The sequence below is a fragment of the Solenopsis invicta genome, chromosome 7, assembly GCF_016802725.1.
Source record: "Solenopsis invicta isolate M01_SB chromosome 7, UNIL_Sinv_3.0, whole genome shotgun sequence".
Lineage (NCBI taxonomy): Eukaryota > Metazoa > Arthropoda > Insecta > Hymenoptera > Formicidae > Solenopsis > Solenopsis invicta.
Window position 1 is genome coordinate 11,863,496 of NC_052670.1, and position 27,205 is coordinate 11,890,700.

The 27,205-nt window shown below is 37.1% G+C and overlaps 1 protein-coding gene across 4 annotated transcripts in view; it reads left to right on the plus strand.

The window, feature by feature from the left end:
* Positions 1 to 27,205, plus strand: part of LOC105202414 (hemicentin-2) — a 417,498-nt gene that overhangs the window by 382,736 nt on the left and 7,557 nt on the right. For all 4 annotated transcript variants that reach the window (XM_011170919.3, XM_026134082.2, XM_011170920.3 and 1 more), the window contains one exon: positions 23,614 to 23,792. In XM_011170919.3, coding sequence (XP_011169221.1) covers positions 23,614 to 23,792 — 179 coding nt within the window. The remainder of the gene's footprint in view (positions 1 to 23,613; positions 23,793 to 27,205) is intronic.

Consider the following 27,205-nt stretch of genomic DNA (forward strand, 5'->3'; position numbering starts at 1 on the left):
GAAGGAAAATTACGCGCGCTCGCGTCTACGAACTCTTCATGAATCGACAATCCATTTCTTTCGGCGTACCGTAGCCCGTTTCTGCGTCACGCCATTGTGCCTAAGTTTAAAGTGTATTAATATCGCAAGCGTTTCCCATTCGCCTCGATAGATAGAAACCGGAAAGACGAAGGAGTAGGGGGCTCGGTGCCTCTGGTTTCCGTTTCCTGCTGCAAGCCTAGTTCCGCCTGTGACGCTCGGCCGCACGTAACTCGCGAACAATGCCTCGTCCGGCGGCCGCGAATAATATTGACAACTCCATTTATACTCGGGCGTTGCCGAAACGGCCGGCCCGAGCGGAGAAAATGTCTGGCCATTACTCGGGCCGACGGACGCTAACCGGCTACGTGCTGCTGCAGTAACGGAACCGAATCGCGACGAGAGAGCGGCGTAGCCGCTCGGTTTCCGGAGATGTTTGCCGGGTTTATTGGAACTGTCGATCGATACCCGGCGATTTTTGTTACCATTACGTCATGGACGGCGTAAAAACAAGCGTTAGTCACCGGACGGTAGGGCTACGTACTTCCGTGTTTCGGGTTTTAACCCGGAAATTGCTTGAAGTGGCAAATTGAAGCGCGGTTGTTACGCTTGTATTGCAATTCTAAAAGCCGCTTGCACAGTCCAATAAATACAAAGAGTATATCAGAAATTGTAATTTTTTTTTGTGTGCAAGTTTCACGCAGAACGTGCGCACGTTTCACTTTTTTTTTTTTAACTTCAATTCGTTAAAAATTTTTAATTTATACGTACGTTTCGATATTTAATCAAATCGCCCGCACTCTCTTTGCAGCTTTGGCTCTCGATTTTGTCCCAGAGTTGCTCGATATAACTGCCATTTCTTATTTATCTGCTCCGTTGCGTAACCAGTTCGCTCGTAAGCGGAATTGTGTTGCTCAAATTGCTTTGTGCTGCTTGAGAATTCCTCCATCGTTCCCTCCGAACGTCTCTTGGAAAGTAACTGGGAAAATGGCCGCGAGCTATGCTTCCGACTTGTTTTCCATTTTAACTATCACAGTTATGAGCTCACGGTTTGATCGTTTTGCGATCAGGGAGGGAGCGTAAAGTCGCAACGTCAACGTCGTAGTGAAGCAGCATCCAAGACCCTCGCGAAGACGCACCAATCGCGTGGCGCACTTCTTTCTCGCCCTCTCATACGACCCTCGAATATACGACGCCATATTTTGGCACTGGCGCTGGGTCGTTTTATATATTTCGTATGCATGTGCTGTGCTGTGCAGCTAGGGTACCGCGCGATGAAGGGGAAGCGCGGGGGACAGGGTGGGAGCGCAAAAGGGGTTGGCGCAGAATGATTTCGGAGCGCAACGGGGTCGACGAACGGGCATTTCGCGTATGGAGTTTGGACTCGCCGCTTCACGCTGCATTCAAATTGTATTTTTCTCCCCTTTTCCCCCAAGATAACTTTCGTCCGATATTCGATTTCGCCTCGCGATGGGGAAGCGCCCGGAAAAATGACCCGGGCTTGGTATCAGGCAAGTTTTCACAGGCGTCATATATTGCCATTAAGGGTATCCGGAAAAATTATGAGAAAGCGAAACGCGATACGCAGCCGGAAAAATTTTACAACGCTAGTCCGTCGCAATTTTTTTCTGTTTAAAAAGAAAGTTCATCGGAAAAATTAACGAGCTTCAAAGTTACGAAAATCGATTATTATCTATTGTAATAATTTCAATTAATACCAAATAAAATAATGCTAATTGTGAGTTCCTAATTATAAATTATCATTTTATAGCTTCCAGTGTGAATTTCAGATAAGATTAAAATTGTGGTATTCTTTAAATTCTTTGAAATGGAATCTCGTTCTAAGGAGTGAAAATTTAGCTAGTCTTGAAAAAGTGTGGCTGAATTTTCATTCCGTAGAGTGAAATTCCACTTCAAGAATGTAGAGAGTATGGTATAATTTACGTTTAAGAAATCTTGGGAATAATTTCGACAAATACGAATTAAAATAATGCTAATTGCGAGTTCCTAATTATAAATTATAATATTTATTTTATAGCTTCTAGTGTGAATTTAAGATAAATTTAAAATTATGGTATTCTCTAAATCTTTTGAAATGAAATCTCACTCTAAAGAGAGTGAAAATTTAGCCAGTCTTAAAAAAGAGTGGCTGAATTTTTGTTCCGTGAGATTTCACTTCAAAAACGTAGAGAGTACGGTATAATTTACGTTTAAGAAATCTTGGGAATAATTTCGACAGATACGAAATAAAATAATGCTTATTATAAAATTATAATCATACATTCTGTAGAGTGAGATTCCACTCGAAGAATTTAGAGAGTACACAATTTACGTTTATTGAAATCTTACTAGGAAAGGATAGACTCCGAATTCAGATCAGACAGCTAATTTATTGACGTCTATTGACGAGAAAAGAGGTAACATTACATTTCACGGTTCAATACTTCTTGGCAAACCGCTTCGCGACGAAACATCTCGGCGTATGTTTCACGCATCGTCCCGAACTGTTGGTGCAGCGATCGAAACTTCGGCGTCACACTCGGCACTTCCGGGCTTCTGACATTGATGTAGTTTCAACATCACGAAGAAAGGTCGCGCGACATCAGCTCGAAGGCGAGCACAATAATTGCTCATCGCCCGTGAACGCTAGATACGCGCGCGTCCCGGCGATGAATGGTCGCACAATGGTACTACAGCGCGAGTCTACGCAACCGCGAAATATTAGTCAAACCGTTGCCGAGGAGTGGCGCGACTTTTATCTCGCTGTCGCGACGTACGATCTAGATTATGCATACAATTCGAACGCGCGCAGTTCGGCTCCCCCGCGGTAGGCCATCAGCTTGAATCCGACGGCGTTCGTAAAAACTCGACGGCGTCAGGTATTCGACGAGGGAATACGAAATAATAGTATCCAGGACGTGGTGTGCCAAGAATTTTTTTTCCCTCCACGTGCAGATGGCGAAAGAATGGGGAGAAAAGTACAGAGGAGGCGCTTCACCAGGTCGAGATTTCGAGAATGAATGTTGGCACGCGCAGGCCGCACTTGTTGGTATTCAGAATCACGGCTCGTTGTAGTTTCGTGGAAAGGATATTTATTCCCTCTTGCCAATTTTTTGTGTCAGTTTACGCTGACAAAATTCGTTGGCGCGCGCACCGGGACTCTGTACTCTAATCGATCGATGCGCGACGATACATTGTTTATTAAGTTAAATTAAACGGTTGCCTCTTGCAGTTCCACGTAATCATCTTATATTTTATTTCAGGTGCGCGCGTTCATATTTAAAGATAACGCAATGCATTTAACGATTAAGTGACAACGCCAAAATAGCGTGAATGTAAAAAATTACACGCGGCTGTATCCGTTATTATCTACTTTATTGTATTATCTATACCGGTAAAACTTTTTTAATCTACGGCCGTTTGCGTAAAAGCTAAAGCTTTCAGATTCCGTTTTCATATGTTTTGTCTCGTAGTCGTTTATCAATGAGATGCATGAATAATAAATACAGATTGCTCGGCGTACCAGTTTTTAACTGCCTATGTTCTCGCGCACGGAATGCGCGCGTGGAATGACAAAGTTTCGCAGTAACCTCGTTTTACGGACAAATATTGACCACATTAAAGGGCCGCGATGAAACTGAGCTTGCTGTCTGTCATCAACAACACTGTAAACGTGACATCTAACCATATCACGTTCACACATACCGTCTCTATCGCATTAAATCAGCATTTCTCGCGTGCGAGACTATAGTCGCGACACGTACTTTTTCCATAAACTTTGCCGACACGTAATAGGCAAAGTTATCGCCGTCACGCGTCGATCAATTTCCACTTGGGTGTCGGGTTATTGGCGGTAAACTTCTCGCCGGCTTCTCGCCGTACCGAATAAATCGATAGCCTGGAGATTGCTATGATTAATGCTGTTCGCATTCACTTTCATGTTCATCAAACTGCCGCTTGTAGAACTATATTTAAATCTACTGCTCCCGGAATTTTTATTAGGCATTTTCCGATATTCGCTAAATCGTATTCGATGATAGACCAACTTGCAAAGCTTGCCTCGACGCATAAATGAAGAATTTGGATTAATTTTTTTTTTTCTGTGTTCGATTGTCACGTATATTTCTCCATATGTAAAACCTCTCGTTAATTTTGACGCCATTTTGATAAACACTACGGATTATAAACCATATATTTCTGATTATTCAAAAGTCTATCCGATTGTTATGGCAAAGGAATAAATAAATATCGCGCTTAAATGCTCATTAATTATACAGATTCTTTGGGGATTTTGAAAAGCCGATGCCGATTGAATTATGCAAGCAGTTTTCGAATAATTTTCTGGAACACATTTTATATGAGCTGCAAATAATGTATCAGACATTTCAGTTTACTAATGAGTTGTTACGATGTGATAAAATATTTTTTCATCATAAAAATAGGATTTTCTATAAAACATCTGTATTGTTTAAGATCTTTTTTACTTATTAAAAATATATTTATTTAAAATATTGACGATATGTATATATAATTTGTGTAAAATTACTTAAAAAAAAAAACGGCGTTAAATGCACGTGCTCTCTGTATAAAAAAAATGTAATATTATAATAAAATCTAGCGTCAATTTATAATTATTAGTAAAATCAAATATAATTATCACATTTAATTTGTGTATGTGTACTATGCGTAAAAAATCTGATGTAAAATATGCTATAACAAAATATAATATAATAATTTCCTTTCATTATATTATTATTTCTTTATGCATATTTAATTGACAAGTATTCAACTTTGAAAATATTTTTTAATATTGAATAAAAAGACGGCTACAAAAACATAATAAGATGACTATTTGTGTACAAATATTTCAATGATTTTTTTGGCACTGCGTGCAGGAAAGCAAGAAATTACTCGTGTTCAGGTTGGCCTGTTTTCGCTCGGTCAAATAAAAATAGGTAAAAAAAGGAAAACCGCTCTATTGTGATACAGAGATACACTTCTGTGTACAAATTCCCAAGATGTAATGATATCGAAAAATTAATTCATATTTCTAAAATAATTAATCGAAGTCAAAAGTGGTTACATTGAAAAATAAAAATAATTGTCTCATTTTATTACCTTATTTACACTATTACTTATTTTCCTTTGCTTTGCATCAATTATATTGAAAGATTAAATGATCGGGCACCAGGTAACACGTTGATGTTCGTTGCTATGATCGCAGCTAACGTTTTTTGTAATTCATATCGCATTGTTGGATTCTCGATCGATTTTCCGCAACGAAATAAAATCTCTTTGAGAGATGTACATGAGCAGTCACAATACGCGTCTCTTTCCGCATCCCATAACCGGATCGGCAGAATTACTGACAGTCCCGGGATGCACTTGAGTCTCTCGGATTCCGCGTGCGACGCATCTGACGCGCAAGCAAAGTAATCCGAATCCGTAAGAATACCGAGCATCACGCTCAGAGAGTCGCGATAGCGATAGTCCCGCTATACATACGAATGCCCGTTGCATCCTGACGAGTCGGAAACTCGTTCGGACAACGCGGCCGGATCATCCACATGCATATCCTTTCTTTATATAGCCGACCCTTTCGATTTAAAGTTCCGCGACGGATAGGGCCGCGTGATAACGCTGTCACTTCGGTATCGTCTAAACTTTCCTACGTGCTCCATACAACATTGTCGGGCTTGATATCCCTTATAACGCCATATTGTTTCATTAAAACTTTGCGATTCCGCCGCTACAGTTTTCTCTCTGCTGTAGCAGGTGATGCGGGAGCTCCTCTGACTTTCAAATAGAGATGCATACGCCATTCGCGACGAAGTCGGCGAGTTTCTTTGAGATCATCAATGCAAATGCATTTGTCGTATGCGCGCTCCCTCTTTTTCCTTAGAAATTCGAGTAGAGCAATCGGGGGGGGGGGGGGACAGATTGCCAGCAGCTTCGGGACCTCGAAAACTTAATTACGTCATTATTCTGTAAATTAATCGATACTACCGTAATGTGCAGATTCCCTCCTGACTTACGCTGCCAGCTTAATTGCGCTCCCTACGGCTCTGTTAAATAATAAAAAGTGAATGCACCTCGTTACTCTTTTAACTCGTTCGATGTCAAGCCCAGCGAAACTGTTTTCGGCAACAAATTGCCCGCTTCCGCTACTGCTTGCGCTACTACGGCGTACAAGCTCTCGCACCATCTGCCCTACAAGGAGCCCCGGAATAATTAATATCAAGCGTATTGACACGCACGGTATTCTGCAGCATATGAAAAATCGCCATGTCCGTAATAATTAATGAGAAGTAAAAGTTTTTGCACGTAGGTATTAGCGAGCAAACGCCGCGCCGCCGTCCCGGCTCCTTATTCACCGTTTCAAAATGTTTTTGCTCTTCGCGCGCTAATTTATGAAAGACATTATTAAATTTCAAAATTTTGCTCGCGAAAGTTCTCGGGGAATCCGCGTGGGAATTTTTTTTTTTTTTTTTTAGCGATAGACACTGCGAAGCGTCATTATTCCAGACGATGTCTCTCAGCTATCAAGTTGTTAACCGTATTTTACTTTCCACATTCTGTTTAACGATATGCAATCACGGTTGCATCTATTTAATTACTTCCGTATAGAGAATGCGATCGTAAATAAAGGAAAACGATGTTTCCATCAGTAAATTTCTCGCAAAACAATGTACGGACTCTTGTTTTACCAACGGAACACGACGTGTTCGAAGGCTCCCGGGAGAGTAAGTCTCAAAGTATCGGTACATTACTCCGGACGGTGCTGGGAGCGCAGACCGCTTCGCAATTTATCCTTTAAAATTAAATACTTAAATTTTCACGATGAGTGATAATATATCATAATTAAATCCACCAAAATAAATTTAATATGACGTCACGGTGATTGCGATAAAATTAACTTGTAATACATGTTACATTTTATAAGGAATGAATAATGTAAGATATATATTTAAATCAAAAGCTATGCGAAGCAATAAAGCGTTATGAAAAACAAATAAAACTGCAAGCTACACAAGTATGCAGATATTCTGTGATTATACATTAAAGCATGGAACGTTTGAACATTTGAGCAATTTGCCAATTGTGTCAACTAGTAATTTACAATCATTCGGGTGAAGGCAAAGCAATAAAGCTGGACTATTCTGGAATCCACCTATTTTCAGTCATCCTATACATTCATACGCCATTCGTACTCTCATTCTCGCATACTTCCTCGACATTGCGCGAGCTTTTATGGGACGATAACGCCACGGGCGAGGGAGAGGGAGGGAGGAGGAAGCAAATATCCACGACCTCCTGATAATTTGTCTTGTTGCCATCCACCCACATCTGTCGGCCTTTGAAAAAGGGTGGGAAAAGTTGGATACGAACCGATAGTTGGGGAAAACGACGTATCGCCCCACGGGACTTGTCCTTCTCCTCCTCCTCCTCTTCGTGTTCATGTTCCTCCATGAAATCTCGGTTGTTGCTGTCGATTTTAAGAGAAACGGGAGAAGCTGATAAGAATTCCTTGTCGTTAACGGATGTAAATTTAATCTGCCTTTTTAGTATTCTCTCATCATACAAATGAGATTAAATATAAAATTGTATTTAATCGCGCAAGTTATAATCCAATCTATATTCATTCTTGTTTGAAAAAAAAGGATATATAGTAATATATTTAAAAAATAGGATAATGATATTGTTTCTAACATTTTTAAATTCAATAACTTAATTAATTCCCTATCTTTAAATGTATATTTATAAAATATATGAGAGATTGTTACACAACTTCTCATTAATTGTGTCATATTATAAAACTTTTATATTATAAAATATGAAGGGAGAGAGAGATGGAGGGAGGCACCATTATACAAACTTCAATATTAACTATTTCATCTTTCACATTCTTTCTTTATTTAAAAACAACAAAATTTTACTCAAGTAATTTAATTTCCTGCATAATTAATTCTATAATCAAAAGAGGTTAATTAATAAAACGAATTACGTTTTATGAATTCCATACTTTGTCTTTTATTATATCTATATATTATTATCGCACAGTTCATCCTATGCACTATATTAAATTTCGTTTCGCTAGAAGGCAAAATTGCGATCATCCGACTAATTGACGAATAATTGCATATTATATTTCGTGTTTCGGCAACGGGGATGGGGATTTCACCGTAATGCAATTCAGTACGATTCATTCTCGGTGTAAGGGCGTCTTTGGCGGTAAAAAAAAAAAGAAATGTTCTTACCTTAGGGAGAAAATCTCTCTCTCTCTCTCTCTCTCTCTTTCCTTCTTTCTCTTTCTCTCTCCTTCCATTGACGCTCGTTCCTATCTCTCTGGAATCATCGTAATTGGCTTTATTAACCGAGTCCTCCTTTCGTATCCAATTTCAATTATCGTCGTCGGCATTACGCGCGCGATCCCGCGCTCCGAGCACGCCGAGGAGTTTTTGCGCGTCTTCTCGTATTTTAATCCCTAAATTAGAACACGTAATTACAGCGCTCTCTGAGTTTCGCACAAATTGTAGTTTGAATATTAAAACTATGCCGTATAATTACTCGTTGGTATTATATTGTTGATGTTGCGTCATGGCGTTATCGTTTGCTGCTATTATAGATAGATTAATAATCTCTATTTTCTTTTTTTATCCTTATTTATGAAAATTGTTTACAAAATGTGTTAGAGGAAAAGGTATCTTTTTCAAGATACACTTTAGCACTTAATTACACATACTTCCTCATTGTTTTTAAACTTGAGCATATTATCACACGAATGTATGTACACTTGAGTTTTTTTGTTATTTTAACTTTTTATTCAACTGTACACATTATGAGTTATGTAATGTTAAACAATGATGGAATTTTGTTAATATGGCTTTTTAAGCGAAATATTCATATCGACATATTTCTTCGAAAAATTTATTTCTGATTTATAAAGTCCGTCATATTTTTATAAATCACGTTCTAAGTAATAAATATTTTAGTATTTAAATCTAAAATCTGTTAAATAATACTTGGACAAATATAATCATTCCTGTTTCAGTATAAATTATTAACAAAGTTACTCTATGAAATGAAAATGCATATCATAGTACCCTTTTCTCCTCTATTTTATTAAAAAAAATGTTCAGCGAATAATATTCAATAAAAATACAAGTTTCATAAAAAAATGTACAAAAAATGAAATGAGGAATTTGAATTAATCTTAGAAAATATTAATATTAAAATATTAAATTGAAATCATTGTTTTCAGGATATTTATTGAAATAATCGTATATCACAATTATGATACATCTTAAAATCTTTTATTTTTATGAATCTGTATTACTTAAAAGATTACTTATATTTAATTATTATAATATAACTCCTTAATTTTGCATAATAATTTCGATATTCTCTATAATAACGTTCTTTTAGGGGATATCAAGAAGAAAGGATTAACAAAAGATTAAATTAATATTAATGTATTTAACATACTAAATGTGACTATTAAATAGATTCATTTATTCATCATTTATTATCTTTATAATTGTATGATTAACTTCAAATTTCTTTTCCGCCGTCAAGTTGAGCTATCTTAAAATAAACATACGCACATGCGGCAGCTTATACATCCGGAATGAATCCAGACATCATGAACAAATGTATGTCACATGTATGTTCACTGTTATCTCCTCCATTTTTCCTATTTCTTTATAATATATCGCATCGAGGAACCATCTAGCTGCTCGTACGTGTATCGCGTATTTCCCTTTTCTTCAAACGCGCCGTGTATGTATTTCCCATCAAAGCACAGCTGACCGAGCATATCGATAATATAAAAGGCTATTTTGAATGATAGCAACAAATCGGCTGATACAGTTCGAAACGAATGTTACATTCTATCGCGTAGGAAATGCACAAAATATAACGTAGTGAAAAAAGTTATCAGAATACGATACGAGGCACATTTCGCAAATCATTCGCAGAAATTAATTTATGCGAAATTTAGACGACGATCTTGACGATGTTACACCGTCACTGCGAATTTTATAATCCGCGAATAGCGTCACGCAGCAAGGTTGAAAAATTGTGAAACACCAAGCTTTTTTACCTCTTATTATAATTGTAAAATATTAGGATGACATTCTCAACATTGCAGGCGAGAAGTAACGCGGAATGTAGCAAATGCAGCAGCTGATTATACCGCTTTTTAATAAAATTGCAAACACGTAATAAAAAGAAAGTCGTAATACCACTGTCCGCGCTTCCGACATAATAAAATGTGAGGTAATGAGCTATTACTATAACACGGGACAATTACCTTTTCAGCTCACCATTTTCCAACTTCCCGGCCAGACGACTTTTTAACGCGTCTCGAAAAGTGAATTAACTCATAAGCGTTATTAGGTATTTAATAAGGGTGCGCTAATGTTCGCGCGGACACACAGGCTAGTCGGCGAAAGTACTGGCTAAAGCCTGCGGGATAAAATTTCATCTAATAACCCCGATTAAGGGATTAACCTACATTATCCAACAAGTTCGCGCGGCAATGTCGTTCCGCGCTCCGGGAAATTCCACGCCTCTCGCGCAATCTCGCCCTCCGCAAAAGATCACTCCCCAATCCACTCCCCGTTCCTTTCCTCCTCGCTTCCGAAATCTCTTTCAGCCGTAATATTTCTCAGTGCGGATCGCGACCGTACTCCGGGCTCCTTCCTCACGATTGATTTCTTTTACGAGGAATTTCCTGCGCACGAGAGAAGACCGTGGCCGGAGGTCAGTTCGCGGGTCAAAAGAAAGTCAAGTTTTCACGACGGTGGCAAAAGTTAAAGAGTTCTCGCTCGCTCTCGAGTCTTGCCTACCTTACCGTTGATTTATTCAGCCCACTGGCTGTTTATTTCCGCGAAATCGGCTTTTGTAGCTCTCTGACGGTACCGTCCATCCGCCGAAAATAGAGCAGGAAATGCAATTAAGGTGCCGCGGGGCTCATACTGTGTTTTTCGCTCGCACGTTGCTACGCCTTTTATCTCTTGTTCCCGTTCGATAACTGAAAGGACGACGCACGTTGTTTGATATGTATCTGCCAATTCCATTCTGGAACTATATCTCGCACATAGTCACTAGCGTAACGTATCCATTGTGCCTTCAGTTTTTGATATTTAATTTTTCATGTTGCCGCACGTTTGGCTCATATCGATATCTCGGGTGTGGCAGAGACGATTGATAAGCACTAGACATTTCTGTGAAGATAATATGAAAAACTTGATCTCTTCAATTTTTAATTATATTTTACCGCATATTTATTTCACACAATGCTACAGTATTGACTGTACTTATTTTAAGGAGAAAAATATACATTTCTTTTTTAAAAGATATACAACGTTTTTATTTCTTTGTTCTTTTGTGCTTTTATAGTATCGTTTTATCGTATATTGGACAATTTTATTTTGTGACATACAAATACCCATAAAATCGGTTAATAAAATGTATTAATAAGAAACAGGATTACCGTCACATTTACTTTTTTAAGTAATGAACTGGTAACGATGTTACTTTTCTTTTCCTTTCGCAACTGTAACGTAATTACATTTTCTCAATAACGGTAATCAATTTAAAAGTTTCTTTTATCATTACTTTGTACATTTTAAACCTATTTCTGACATTTCCGCAGTGTGAATTTAGTTTTTAGCGTGTATTTAGTTTTCGACTAGTAGTTTATTGTTAGATTTAAGATCTTAAATATAGTTTTTAACCAATCATGTTACGTCACATACATTTTAAAAACAATTATAGGTGTGAAATTATCATGTCAAAATTTTTTAACGGAAGATTGAGGATGCAAAAAAATATAAATTTTTTCGCATTTTTAAATTTAATGAAAGCAAAAATTTTTATTTGTATTTTGAACATTTTAAAATTCTTCTCTTCAAATATTTTGTGGTCTTGCGAATATAAAATACAAAATATTATTTTTATTATTATTTTAACAAAAAGAAAACATTAGAAAAGTAAATTTTTTAATTAATTTGATTTTGTTTTAGTATTAAAAATAATGGAAATAATAACCAATTTTTTTTTTTTTTTCAAATAGCAACGATATCAAATTACTTTTCGGAATTAATAATAGTAGCTAGCTACTTTTCTGACTCAGTAACGAATAACGATATCTCATTTCTTTCAAAAAGTAACTTTCCCAAACCTGATAAAAAGTAATAGACATTTTGCAATAATTACTAACTGCGCCCTTGCAACAAAAAGGTAGTTTTGTAATTTTTCGTCGTCTGTAATTATCGTATCTAACAGACCTACCGTGTGCCAAGACTCTAGTGTTTCAAACAATCGCTGTACTGTGTCACATGACGCGAAATGACCGAAAGTTATCGCCGAACAATGCGGACAGCAAAATGCCAAAATTGAAGCAGACTGAGAAATAACGACGCATTTTTGCGAGAGAGTTCTCGCCGGGGCCAGCCGATTTCGCAGCCCATTTTACGGCGCATTGTGACAGCCTATTTTTCTTTCGATCATAAATACGACTGCGCTTTATGTGCCATATCATATCGACCTTCGCCGCCCAATGTTTTTTCAAAGCAGCGCGAGCGTCGCTGGTTTAATTGCGTTTCCATGCGAGTACGTTCTCGAACGAGCGGTTAATTAGTCATTCGGTCGCGACAATGCTGCCCGAAACACGGTCTCGCTGCAGAATTTTAAAACTTGGCCACCATTTACGCAATACATGTAATACGCGTCGCCGCCGCGGCGCGTAAATTTCGCCTCGTGACACTCGTAACTTTGACTACGCGGACGCATAAGTTTTCGTGCCCGCGCGGAGCCGCGTAAACGTCGGTGCAGCCGGCTGTAAATAAAATTATTGCCGCTCGAGAGTGAAACCTCGCGACTGAGAAAAGTTTCTCGTAAAACTCTTTGGCCGGATGGCACTTCGCCTGATAAACGCGTCGTTCTCGCGACGTGGCAATTATCCGCGCCGAAAGAGAAACGAGGCGCCGCCGATCATTGCCGTGTAAATTGTGGCAAGAAATGTACGAATAATACACGCATAAATGAACATTCAAATATAATTCATCGTATAATATTAGAAACGTAAAATATATTAAAAAAATATACAAATGTATCGTTTTGTATTAAATACAATTCATCGTACAATATCAGAAATAAAAATATATTTTTGTTTCTGATATTGTACGATAAATTGTATTTAATACATTAAAAAAATATATAAGTATATTTTTTAATAGCTAGAAAAACGAAAATTTTTCTGTATGTCTTCTTTAGAAACTATTTATTACATTGAAAAATTAATACATGTTTAAATATACAAAGTGATTTCTAAGTACGAAAAATTGAAGGAAATATTCCTTGGCTTGTTTTAGGAACAAAAGATTGTATAAACATGTTATTTTAAACTTCTTTGTTTTCAAAATCATGTGATTAGTTATACGTCTATAACCTTTGTGCCTTTAGTAAATATAAAAATGTTTCACTGGAAAATGATTCTTAATACTACATGTATGTATAATCAAATTTGAATGAAATACTTCAAAGTGTTTTTTAGATTTTCGAATTTTTTTTACTTCAACATTCTGTATTATCCGAAAATGAAACAGTTTAAGATGCATTAAGATTAAGATATCCTAACATCCCTTATAAAACATGGTGTTCCTAACATAAGCCAAAAAATATTCCTTTAGTTTTTTGTATCTATTTAGGAACTCTGTGTTAAAGAGATATTTTATCATATATCCTAAACTGTATCGTCTTCAAAAAGTACAGGTTGTTAAAACTAAAGAAAAAAAAATATAAAAATTAAAAAAAAACCATTTACAGATATTTTTTTCGTTCAAATTTAATTCTACTTATATATATTATACATATACATGTAAAAATTTTTAAAATCATATGTTTTATGTATATGTAAAAAAATTTTTACATATACATTAAACATGATTCTCGAACTATTCAGTTATATTTTTTAAAGAGTTTAGGGTTTTAACGATTAAGTGGCACAGTAAAAACTTTTTTAAATATTCCAAAAAATATAGGAATATAATGTTATGCTAATATGTGCACTTGAATTTCTGCCGAAACAAGACGACAACTTTCGGTTCGTATTCACGAGGAAAAGTATTTCTTGACGAAAATATCTTCCGCATGCTCGCGGCAAAGGCAGTAAAAAAGAAGTACCGACTAGAGAGAACAATGCATAAACTTATTAGGAAAGAAGCGGAAGTCCTGCAGGCTCATACGATGTCCTCGGGGATCTGAGGAAGATGCAACGGTGAACACGTGGTATGCAGCGATGCTGCTGTTGCGGTGGCGGTAATGATAGTGCTTGAAGAAAATGTCCGAGATAGAGCGAAGGGGGTATAATATAAAAAAAATGTAAAGCTGCATTAGAGATAGATAACAAACTTAAGACACTATAGCTGATTATCCTTAAAAATTGAGAGAAAAAAATATTTGGTAAAAATGCATTTTACTTGCAGCATTTACAACTTCAGTAGTTATGATTGAATAATAATGCATGTCTTAATTTTAAAGATCCAAATTGTTTAAAATGTTTAAACGCGTATAAAGGAATGTTTTAATCTCTCTCTCTTTCTCTCTTTTTTGTCATCAATTAGTATAAAAGGTGGCAATATAATGAAATGAATATCGAATACAATGGTACAATATACAAAGTGCGAGCATACTAATAGTTTCAGTGTTGGACATAGTAATAGAATAGACTATGCTCAACGTTTCGTGAATTCGGTGATTCAAATTCGATGACAAGTGATAGAAACAGTTTTATATCAAGCGTAATATCGTCGCGCGAATAATTTCACATGCGAGATCATTCCCCAAAGTATCGTATGAATAGCGAAACCCATTACATCCGGCCGATAAAACGGCCAGGCCCCTCGGGTCGAAACGGGTCGTCGAAATCGTAGGATCGACTCGAGAGAAAAGAATTGAATGTTTTTCATCGTGCGCGATGACAGTAATATCGAGGAGCCGTCCCCTCGGGCGTACGGGTGAGCCGTATTCGACGACGATTTCTAAGGTTTATTGCGAGGGTACGAGCCGCGGAAGAGGCAATAGAGGCATTCGCGGCATGTCCTCCTCTTGACACAATTACAGACTCGACCTCTGGTCGTCGTTCCTCGAGAGGGACTTCTCTCGCAGGCGAGGGTTCTGGGAAACATCAGCGTATCGAAAAAACGAAAGTCCCGAAAATTAAAGAGGCAACACACGGCCACCAAACCGTGCCAATGTTAACTTAGGACGAATTGAAAGCTCGAGGGGCAGTCGACTAACTTCAATTTGGTTTCCTGCCGATTCCTGTTCGCCCTATTGGCCCCTATTCGCCTTTACCCACAGCATAATCGATCGCCCATTGCGCTCACATGTGCAGGGAATCGTGAGAGAAATTTTAAAGGAAAATTGAAAATAGCGCAATTGATACCTAAATGGATATTCGCACGATCTTCTTTGAAAATCATTCCGCGGCTGCACTTTGCGAAAGAATATTATTTAAATTTTTTGGTAGCGGTACATGTTCGATGTTTGATAATATGTGTATATAAATAGCTAAGAATGTGCACGCAGAATTTTCTAATAATGATAGCGGATGCAATATCGCTTTCTAATTTTTAAATTATATTTTTCTAGCAAAAAAATGTCCGGATGTTTTCGTCTTTTAATTTTTAATCACGCAATATTCTCAATTTATCTTGATAAAATTGCACGCAGATTAATATTTTGAGCATATTTCTAAAATTTAATCTATGCAACTATTTCAATTTTAAATGTGAACTTGAATTAATTCTGTAGTTAGACTTTGGTTGCAATTTCGTTGAAGAAAAGATTCTTTAGTCTCGTAACTCTAAAGAGGATATTGTTTGAGTGTTTGTCACGCGTATAAAACGGAAAAGGGAGAAGGAAAGGAGGAGGCGATGAAAGCGCAAAAAACTTACGCAGCGAAATACAATTAAATCCAATTCTAACATCTGTAGAATTTGCGAGTTACCACCTTGATTTTAATAAGTACGGAGAACAATGGATAGATAACTGCTGCCGCTTACTAACGGCCAGAAACAATGGCATCGCTACGCGGACGTTATCGTGACTCTGAATGGGCGTTGATGCTTATCGCCTTGAAGTACGAGTAACCGAGTGAATCCTCGCACGGATAGCGTCAGAAACTTTGCGGGATGTATCGTTCGCCTCTGAGGAGGGACGGGAGAGGAAGGACCGAGCCCGCGCACCATGATTTCCCTCTCTCTGTTTTCCCAGAAATTCTAGCTCGACGTGAGAGATTGTCGGAAAATATTTTCGCCAGGTCGCCGGTTATATCAGACCCAACCGGCACAACAAGTGGCCTCATGCATAATAATCTCATGATGACTTGCGAAAGCCGTAATGTAATTTTAATATATCTCTGTCTTGGCTGTGGAGCAGCGCGCGGCTTCTTGGTGAAAAGTTTGGAACATCTTTCCAAGCCAGGCGCGATAACTGTCGTCGATCCTTTAAAGATGGTCCAAGTGAGCTGTAAAAGTTAACATTACGTTCCCGACGCGCTCTAAATCAACCGAGGATATCTGCACTTCGAATGTCACCGAATGTTACGTCGTTAGATCCTCCGGGAATCCCCCTAGGGAGTTTGCCGCATGTCGATGCATACGTGTGTCGAGATGTGGCTGCAATCTTGCGGTAATCGGGACACGTACGTTGTAGCAGTTGTTGTCACCCGAAACGCGACGTCGTCACCGCCAATTTCGAGATTGGAAATTAATGAATTAATTAACAGGCTGTTATGCTCGCGCACAAACGGATGAGGAATAATTCGAACGAAAACGTAGTTATAGCCAATAGATTACTTTTCAATTGGACAACTTTTTCACAAGTGGAATTCTTTTAACGCCACGGTAAATATCCGCTCCGTGCCTGATCGTTTCCTTGCACGCGCATTGCCTGTTCGTCTAAGTGGAACGTGAACGTAGATTGAAGTCTGGCTTATTTTACGATGTAACGGTAAGACATCACAAAGTAAAATGCCATCGCATAAAAATTTATCGCAATATCGAAACATAATAATGCCTGTTTTCCTTTTTAAAGAAAAGATATTAGTTTACATTTTTGTGAAATAGCGCATACCGTGCAGAAATTTTTCTTCCTAGACGTTATCTCGCTTAGTAGATTTAATAATGAATCGTTACGCGGAAAGAGAGAGAGAGAGAGAGAGAGAGAGAGAGAGAGAGAGAGGATTACAATAATCTTTAAATTTCAAAAGATTAAATTCTGAAAGAAGCTAGATTTGAAGATTGAGACGATGTAAAACTATTAAAAAATTCATGTACTTTTTGTATCTGGTGGTAAAAAGCATTTTTTCTTTTGAAGATCATTTTTGATCTGCCTATTACTGTCGTTAGTGACGCGACATAAATTTGTGTAAAAAAAAAGATTGTAAAAATGAAACCAGAATATATTTTGATTTCTTTGCTATTTTCCCTCGTATTCCGTAGAAAATAATTAATATTATTTTAAATTTTTATAATGGAGATCACACAGAAATAACTGAATGCTATCGACGATGGAGATATTTTCTTATTTGTCAAATAAACAAAAAAGATATCACGTCAATAATACCCTTATGAAATCTTTATTTTTAAAATTTAACTCAATTCCGTCTTTATCAGCACCAGTTAAACAACAGTTTAGTACTGATTAAATTTTAGTTCCGCGGTGAAATAGACTGAATGACGATATCATTTAAGAATTTTTGGTATGTAAAACTAATAATGAATGACATAGAAGTCACAGTGTAAGAAAAATATTAATAAAAATTATATGCACTATACATATTCAGCATATTTGTGCATATTACCATTATAAGAAATATAATTTAAAAGCATCTCATATGTGTCTAAAATAGGTATTTTTAAAGTATCCAAGTAATTGTATCTGTATAAATATATTTTATCAAACGTATCTATACCAAAATACATTTTAAAAGTATCTCACTCATCATTGTTTCATATACGAAATGGTTTTTTTTTAAGTGCCTAAAAATTTATCTAGGTAAGATCTGAAAATAACTTTGTTAAATTTGCAAAATAATTGAACGTTTAAACTAACTGTTAAAATGTGTCAAAGTTTCTCGCAACATCGCTCATTATGTCTAAGCGTCTTCTATAATTAATCTGATGTCCAACGAAATTATTTTCAGATCTATAATCAACTAAATTTCGAGATACTCGAGCGAAATCTTTCTTTCCGTGCACGTAACGTGAAAAGTAGAAAGTATCATGGAAGTCATCGATAACGGGAAATACGGGCCATCGATTCGTAATTTCTTTAAACGACGAACGATGTTCGGCGAGAAGATTCAAATCCGTGTCGCTATCGATCTAAATTCCGCGGCGGACAAAGTGCAACCTCTCCGTTCCACAGCGAACGATACGTCGAATCGTCACGAGGAGATTCGTTACTTTGACGACCGTTCCCGTCGAAGCTCTTTCTAACGGCGCACAATGAAATGAATCACGTTGCCGTTGTAGGCAATCGTTCGCGATTCATTTAACTTGCTAAGAGATTCCTTCCGGAAACGTCGCGGTGCGTTCCAGGAAAGAGAATTTTCTCGAAGAAGACCCATTTTCGGGAAAGACGTACCGCCGCACAGTTGAACACAGCACGCGAATTCTCATCGTGCTCTTCTTGCCTGAGCTCCGTCGTCGACTAAGCGATCGTTAACACTCTCATAATCATTGTCGCCAGTTGCGCACCATGAAACCAAATGGCGTGCATACTGGTCCATTCAGACATTGTTTACGGCATTTCTCCTTAATTCCGCTCGCAATTCGCGCGGAAGTTTTATTCCCTACGGTATCTATTGCGCGCTTAATTCCCACATGGCCATGCAATTAAAAGAATACTTTAAAAAGTGAATATGCACGACCGATGTAAATGTACACAGAATAAATGTTAAATTTTCAAGCGTTAAACGAGATTTTTTTGTAAATTTCTGTCTGTAATATAAAATATTTCAGTTAAATCGCTTCGAAATCATATAACGATTGCAATTTTTGACATGATAGGAATTATAAAATAAAATTTAGAAAAAGAATAACATGAACAATAAATAATACAAGAAATGAAAGAATATTGAGTAAAGAAAAAGGATTAGTAGAATGTCTAAGAATACACAAAAGTAATTGCCTACAAAATTAGCAATTAAAATTGTATTAATGCTGCACAGTTTCGTTAGAATCTGTATCTTACAACGAACACGAATTCAATATTAGGAATGCAATCAAGCTCCAAGCCATTTAAATATTCGTCACTGCTAAATAATTAATGCACGATTAAATTTAAATCATAAATCAATATTCTAAAAAGATGTCCTCGTCTCTACGAAGCTTTCAGCTTCGTTCACTTCTGCGGGTGTAATCCTGGCACGCAGATCACGCGTAGCACGCGTGCGCATAATTCACGGATAGTAACGATGTCGCCATAGGCGCGTAAGAATGTTTCAAAAAGCCGAGTGCCGATGAAAGAAAAGCTTTCATGAGCTCATGAGCTCTCGGTGACGTCCCACCGTCGTTGTGTGTCACGGTGAAGCGGGGCTGACGGCGGGACGGCAAAAAGATTCGCCCCACACGCCGCAGGGACAAGAACTACCTTCAAGATATTCGAGCAATTTCGGCCGTAGGAATATTCATGAACGATGCCGTGGTTGCTGGCTCTATACTGTTCCGCTTCTATTTACTGCACAGACAGCCCCGGTCGAGGTCAGAAGGCTTGCTTCACAAAGCGGAAAATCTGCGCAGATGAGAGGCCGTCTAGAGAGAAAAGAATAGTCGGGGATGGATTCGACGTGATTTCTCACAGGGAGGAAAATGAGCCGGAAACAAAGATCGTTATTAGGAGGGGTTAAGCAACGACAATCCATTCAGCTTCAATTTGCTAAAGTGCGTGAACTAAAGAGCCGATGATACTATGCAATTTGTCATAGTAGCTGCCTGTTGCCAATCATTTTGAATACTCGAGTAAAGCGACGAAATAATCGGAATAAAGAGAGATTCATAATTTCTATTTTTTTTTCTTTTATACAATGTAGCTCAGCTCACTAGAGAGACGCGCGATTTTTTAAGATGTTCCCTGTGCACACAGGAATTTTGATTTGTACTAATAAATATGTAATTGCTTAATTATTAAAGGAAATATTTTCACAGAGAGGAAAAGCAGCATAAAAAAAAAAAATAAATAAATTAACTGAAATTATGCTGCTCTTTTAATTCGTTATTTTAATCACTCGGAGCATGCTGCTTTACTTTAATCCAGTAAAGAAAAACTTAAGGACATCTGCGATACCGTCTGATGCTCCGAATCTTGTCCCCGTATAATTTACTTTTGCAATGCAAAGCGTCTCGCCCAATACGGACGGGAAGTTTTTTTTTATCAAGGCAAAGAAAGTCAAGCAAATCTCGTTTCATATAGATCGCGTCCGATTTTCCGACCCTCAAATGCTAACCTGCGAAGCCAAATTTCTATCGACAAACCTCTCGTAGTCGACGACAAGAGGAAATTCGAACGGTAGTACGAGACAATTTGCGGAATCGCGATCGCCTTGAGGCTGGGAAATCGAAAACCCATGATTGCAATTTGCGCGCGCGAACATTCCGCACGTCGCGGTAACATGGCCAAGGGCTGCTCGCATTGTCGTGACGATGTGCCAAGTTTCTGCGTTTCGATCACGTTGCACGTCTCGTTGGTTCCCGAAGACAACTTGAGGCACCGCATAAATCGGCGTTGCTGTAAACCGCGTTCAATCGAACCGTTGTTCTAATTTATTTTCAGGTTATCCTTGAATCTTTAAAATAATTGCGATTATTAAAAAAAAAAAAAGAAATAGAAAAATGATTTAAAATATTATCCTCTGGAATTGATTGTAGTTCATTTTTTAGCCGCTTATTACGAAGTCACATTAAAAAAAAAATTTTTTTTTTTTTATTAGTTTAAATTCATTGTCAAGCTTTAATGCTGAATAAGTGTATAGTAAGTACAATACATATCCAATTGTAAAATTAGCTTGTTACAATTCATTCCATACTCTTTTTATGTTTTGGCTATACAATACGATATCTAAAAGTTATCGAAATTTAATTGAAAACTTCTCTAGGTTTGTTTTTTTTTAATCAACAACAAAAAATTTTCATCGCAAATGCCCAAATATTGGCCCTGAAACTAGCTGTAAAGAAGAAAACAATGAAAATTTTGATTTAAAATTGTTTTTGCAGCGAAAATTACTACATTTTGTTGCAGCTTTAAATAAATAACTTTTTAACGAGTAAGTGGATCTAAACGAATTTTTGCACGAATATTTATTAGAGATTTATTAGTGTATGTAAAAATTTTGATTTAATTCGTAATGCTATTTCCTCATCAAATTTGCAAATAAGTACTGCAAAATTGTACTGCAAAATTGTACTGCGATTTTACATATAAATCAAGAGATTAAACAAAAAAATTAAATAACTTTAGAACCAATAAATGAATTGTGCTCAAATTTTACGCAGCTACTCAAACGTAATACTAGAATATTCTATGAAATTTTTATATTTGTGTTATATGATACATAAATCCTTAAATAAAAAAATATACTCGATACGCATCGATGTAAAAAAAATTATTACGCTATTTTCATGTCGGTTGATTGACACATAAAAAAGAAGCACAATATTTTTGGTTACTATAGAACTCCTATATAACTTTCGAGAATCCTGCTCAAAAACGTTGATATTGATAGTAATATTACAAATTATGTTTTATTTACACCGTAATCTCATATTAATTGGCAACACAATCCTTTGTACACTTGTTTAATCTTATTGTTTACGATTGGAAGAAAAAATTGTGAAATATATTTGACTTTTAATTGTAGCAGATTCATATAATTGATGAAAAATTTTGGTTACTTCCCTAAGCGGCTTTCAATTATTTTAATTTGTAAATTTAAAAATTATTACTCTACCATTACTTTTCTTGGATTCCGAATTTTCAATCTTTTATTACTTTGTAAGAAGGTCCGTTGATTTCTTAACATTTTTCTTAAGCAAATGTCAACTTTTGGTTGGCGAATGATTAATAATATAAAGAAATGTGGACAAGCTAGCCTATTAATTCCGATTCTGGATGATTACAGCTTGCACAGTACATTACTCAATGTGAATGCGTGCACAAAAGAGACACTCATAACCGATTAAAAAATAAAGAACAAAGAACTTGTTTTGTTTTGCCCATGTCTCATTAATATGGTCACTAACCACCAAACGATCCTTCATTGTTAATGAACACAAGGTAGCAGTAAATAGAAGAGGGCGGTAAACTGTCGAGGGTGACATTGTTAATCGGCGATCCTTGTCCTCCACCTTCAAGTCGTCCCTTGCACCGGAAGTGTCACCGAATGTCGAATTTACGACCGGGAACGGGTTCAACAGGGGTCATCGGAGCTTGGCCATACATTTCGGTTCCAGAACTTTTTAGAAATTTATCGCGTTACAGTAATATCTATCATTTCGCTGACATTTATGCCAGGAAGAAGAGAAACAGGCTTCTTTTTAATAACACGTTCTATTTAATAATATTCAATCGCACTAGGTTACGCAATGAAGGATCAGTAAATGTCCACTGTGATTTATAACGCGAGCGTTGAAGTACGATGATGGAATATGATTTCCAAACATTTTAAAAAATTATTTAAAAATTATGAATTTATTTATTTCGTGCTATGTTTCCATACACGTTTGTGTTTTTCTTTTCCTTTTTCCAAGATCTGAAATATTTGCCCTGAGCGAGGGAAGCATGGAAAATGCGTGATGTGAACAAATCCTGTATCTGTCATCGCGACATCGTTTGTCTTCCGTTAATAGCCGTCTATCTCAATCCATTAGCCTACATTTACGTTTTATGTCACTCAATCAAAATCTCAGTAGCGATCTCTCTATGTAAAAAAATGCTGATCTAATTCATGGAAAATTTTGTCTTCGCGTGCGTTAAATATTGTGTTGCCTTTGCTCAAACGTCGTATTTTCGCGTCATCAATCAAATACTCATCAATAACCATTTAAGGAAAAAATAAAGATAGATCGCGGGTTCGTAAAAAAAAAAAAAAAAAAAAAACCGAGGCTGGTGAAATTGATTATTGCGGACTGTACCGATCTGTAGTTTCCGCGCTGCGCTAAGTCTTCAATTTGCGGTACGTTACGTGTCTATCAGCCACGACTAGCCGAATTTTAACACACACGCCAGAAACACCGACGACAGTGATGCATGTGCCGAAAAAGCACTATAAAAGACACTCGCGCCTGACAATTCTAATAATCGGACGGACGCTCCCGCGATCGAAATAAAATCGTAGAGTACGCACCCCAACGTTAACGGGCCGTTTGGATGGAAATTCGCGCCGTTAATAAGGTACAAGGCTCTTAGCGAACGCAAAAAGCGACCACCGCGCCGACGGAGGGTAGATTTATGGCCAGGATGGGGTGGTCGGTGCCGTGCCAGTTCAACAAAGGTTAACGTTTTTCCCGTTTATTTTCGTTGCAGGGCCACCCATGGTTCATCCGCCGAGTCAAACGGTGACGGCGAACGAGGGCGAGTCCCTGGACATCATCGTCGAGTTCTGCGCCCGGCCGAGCTACACGAAGGTACTCTGGGTATCGGAGAAGTATGTGTATGCGCCGGATGCACCCTCCCGTGACGGGGTTCGAGCCCTCGCAATCGAGGTAAATTTGCACGTCTCGCTGTATCAAACATTGCTCGCGTGCTTGAGCGCCTTCGTACAGTTTCTCTAATACTTGCGCGAGGATATATCCGTGAAATTCGAATTACATAAATACACTTGGTCTCTGAAATTATATCAAATTTGATAATTTGCAATTCATGCTCTGGAATCCACTAGTATTGTGTCTTCAGAGCCACGTAAAATTTAATAACGACTGATTTCTACTTCTCTAAAGATAAGAAATTAAAGATGCTCAGAACATTTCTCAAAACATTAAGAAAATTATGAAAAACTTACAGATTGTATATTGATTTTATATTGGAAATTATTTTATTTTAAAAGTAGAAAAAATTGGCGGCGATTTTCTACCTGGATAAAAAATTATTTCAATAAAAAGTGAACATGCGTTCTAATGAAAATATTAATAATCAAATACGAAATAACGAAAAAAATCGGTTCTTTTATTTAAATACTTTAAATATTCAAGATAATATACGTAAAATTTCATTGCGACGCAGAGCTCAGTTCTGTAAAATTTATTTATTTATTTACAAAATAATTAACCAGACAATCACAATGAAACTTTGTATAAATCATCTTGAAGTATAAATACTTGAAGTACTTATACAAAAAAATTGAGAAATTTTTCTTAACGTTGTAAAAAATAATTCAATTTTTAATAAGAAATAAAGTAAATAAGCTATGAAAATATGTTATTAAAAATAAAAATATAATATCATTCACACCACTTTCCTATGTACATATAATAGTTTATTTAAAATGTTAATATTAAACACATTTTCAAATTTTATTTAGTTTTTAGGGACCGTACGTACAAAAATTAATAGTTGTACACTTATTGGCAAATGATTTTATTGTACGTTAATTGCATTTTTAAACGAAAAGTTAGTTGTCGAAATATATTTGAAAAGAATCACGTGTTATTTTCTGAAAGTTTAACATCATCGCGACGAATTACGTAAAAACAAATTTTTACCACCTCGAAATAATTACAATCTCCATAATCTGATCAGTTTGTTTTTCGCTGTCACACTTTTATTCTCATTTGCACTGTTGCGAGTAAACTAATTTATTGTTCTTTCCAAGCATGCTTCAATGGTCGCATTTTCACTTTACACAGAAGAAAAATAATTACAAATAACAAATATAGAAATTGCGAGCTTTACTTTACGAATAAGTAAACAACAAATAATGCAGCACAGACCTGCACAAGAAGTACGTTGATCACGTATTCGGTTTGTAAATATTTGTCATCTACATTGTACAATAGTAATATTTAGCGGTTTAATGTGATAAATAATTTATTTGAATATTCCTTATTCGCATGCAATTATACGGCGTATGTTTCGTTGCAGTGTTTATAACAACCAATTGATATTTCTATTAATCGCGTATATAATTGCACGCATTACAATTATGCGCATTAACGTAAGCTACGTTGCTTTTCGCTTGCTTATCGATTCGGGCTTTCACTGCAAAAGTGGATGAGACAACAGAATTTTATTAAAAAAGCACGATCTGATTTACTCTGTTTCGCGTGGACGATTTTCTCTTTTAATTCGGCAATCTCGTGCTCTCGTGCGCTGTAAAAATGCCGCGCAAAAACGCAATTCGCGCGTCCGCTGAAAATCCGTCGTCTTTTGTAACACGGGGATGACGCGTTCGTACCCGCTCGGGGATTACACGCTCCCCCGGGGGACGTTGGTCCTTCGACGCGAAAATTATGCCCGCCATCCCGGCGTGGACGTTCGTGCGATATCCGAGGTATTGCGACGCGACTCGCCGGAGCGGAGGGAGAAAGCATACCGAGAGCGCGCCGGCATAGCACCGCGGGAACGGCCACGTACATACGCCTTTCGCTCTCGCGCGAGAACGGCGGAGAGATGAAAGGGATGCGGAAGCGACGATACGAGGGACGGTGACGAGATACTCTCTACGGGAATGTATGCAGTCCGGCTCGCGCGTATGTATGTAATACGTCGCGCTTATTTCATTTCCACAGCCGGCGCGCTTCTTTTTCCGCCCGAGCGGAGACGGAATCCGCGCGCGCTCGCGCTCGCACTCGCGCGCGGAGGTAGCCGCATCATAAAGGACGGATTAACCATTTTTCCACGAGTGCCGGGCGGACGCGGACAATGCGACGGAGCTTTGCGAGGGATTTGCCGATGCACCCGGTGTTGCGTTTGTTTTTATTAATGTTTGATCCTCCTCGCTATGCGAGCGCGACGGGGATGCGCGAGTCCGATTTCGCGGCGCGCGAGTAACGATTGGCTCGGTCGATTCCATTGAAAATTGCGGACTTTATTGGAAAGCATGGCAACGCGAACACGATATAGTGTCGTGTTTACATTACAGGCAGCGGACGTAGTATCTCGCTCCACTAACGCGGTGTCTGACGTTTGTGGATAACATTTGTGAAATACATCTTATACAGATTACAACGTTCGTACGCATTATTCCGCGCAGCATTGGGTTTCAAATAACGCGTGACGAACACAAAACAAGCATCGATACTACTGGCGATTAAAGATGTACGATTTACATAATTGCTCATCGCAATTTGTGATCTTCCTTAACCCGTAAATACTCATGTGACTTCTTTTGACGTGTTTTTATTGTCCTTTATAAGTAGTTATCAGTGTTGCGCTTAGATAATTAAAAATTACCTAGATAAAGATGAGCTATATTATACGTAAATGTAATTTAGATATGATAGATAAAGATGATTTAATTTTAATTTACCGAGATAAAAGATAAAATTATACGGTTTTACCTAGATAACTTTTTAGATAATGTCGCTACTGAGCAAAAGTATTTAGGACATGAACAATATATATATTCGTATTTTTGTTTCTAAATCTTTGTTTCTTGAAAACAAAAGTTCTTCAAATAATTTAATTGGACAAAAAATATTTTTAGAATCAATACGCAAATACAAACCATAAAAAATAACAACAGAAATAATATGTAATACACACTATATAATAACTGAAAAAACTCCTTGTAAGTTTTCGAATTTATTCTTTTGGAACAATTTTTATATTGCACTACTACTGATTTATGTAGTTTTATTTTTGTTACTGTTCACGTTATATTAGATAATTTGGAAAAGATTCATTTCTCAAACATTTTTTTTTATCTAGAATAAAGGTGAAGTTATTGTATACTATAATAATCTAGATATAGATAAAATAAAGCTATTTCTTTATTTACATGATTATCTAGATAATTTTATATAGATAGACACTGGTAATTCTAAACTGAAACACAACATGTTTTAAAATTAAAATAATAATTGTCGATAAATTAACATTAGAAATTAAAGGAAGTCCGTAGTTATAAAAGTATTTAGCTATTTGATATTTTGTATTTAATTTAATAAATTTATAGATT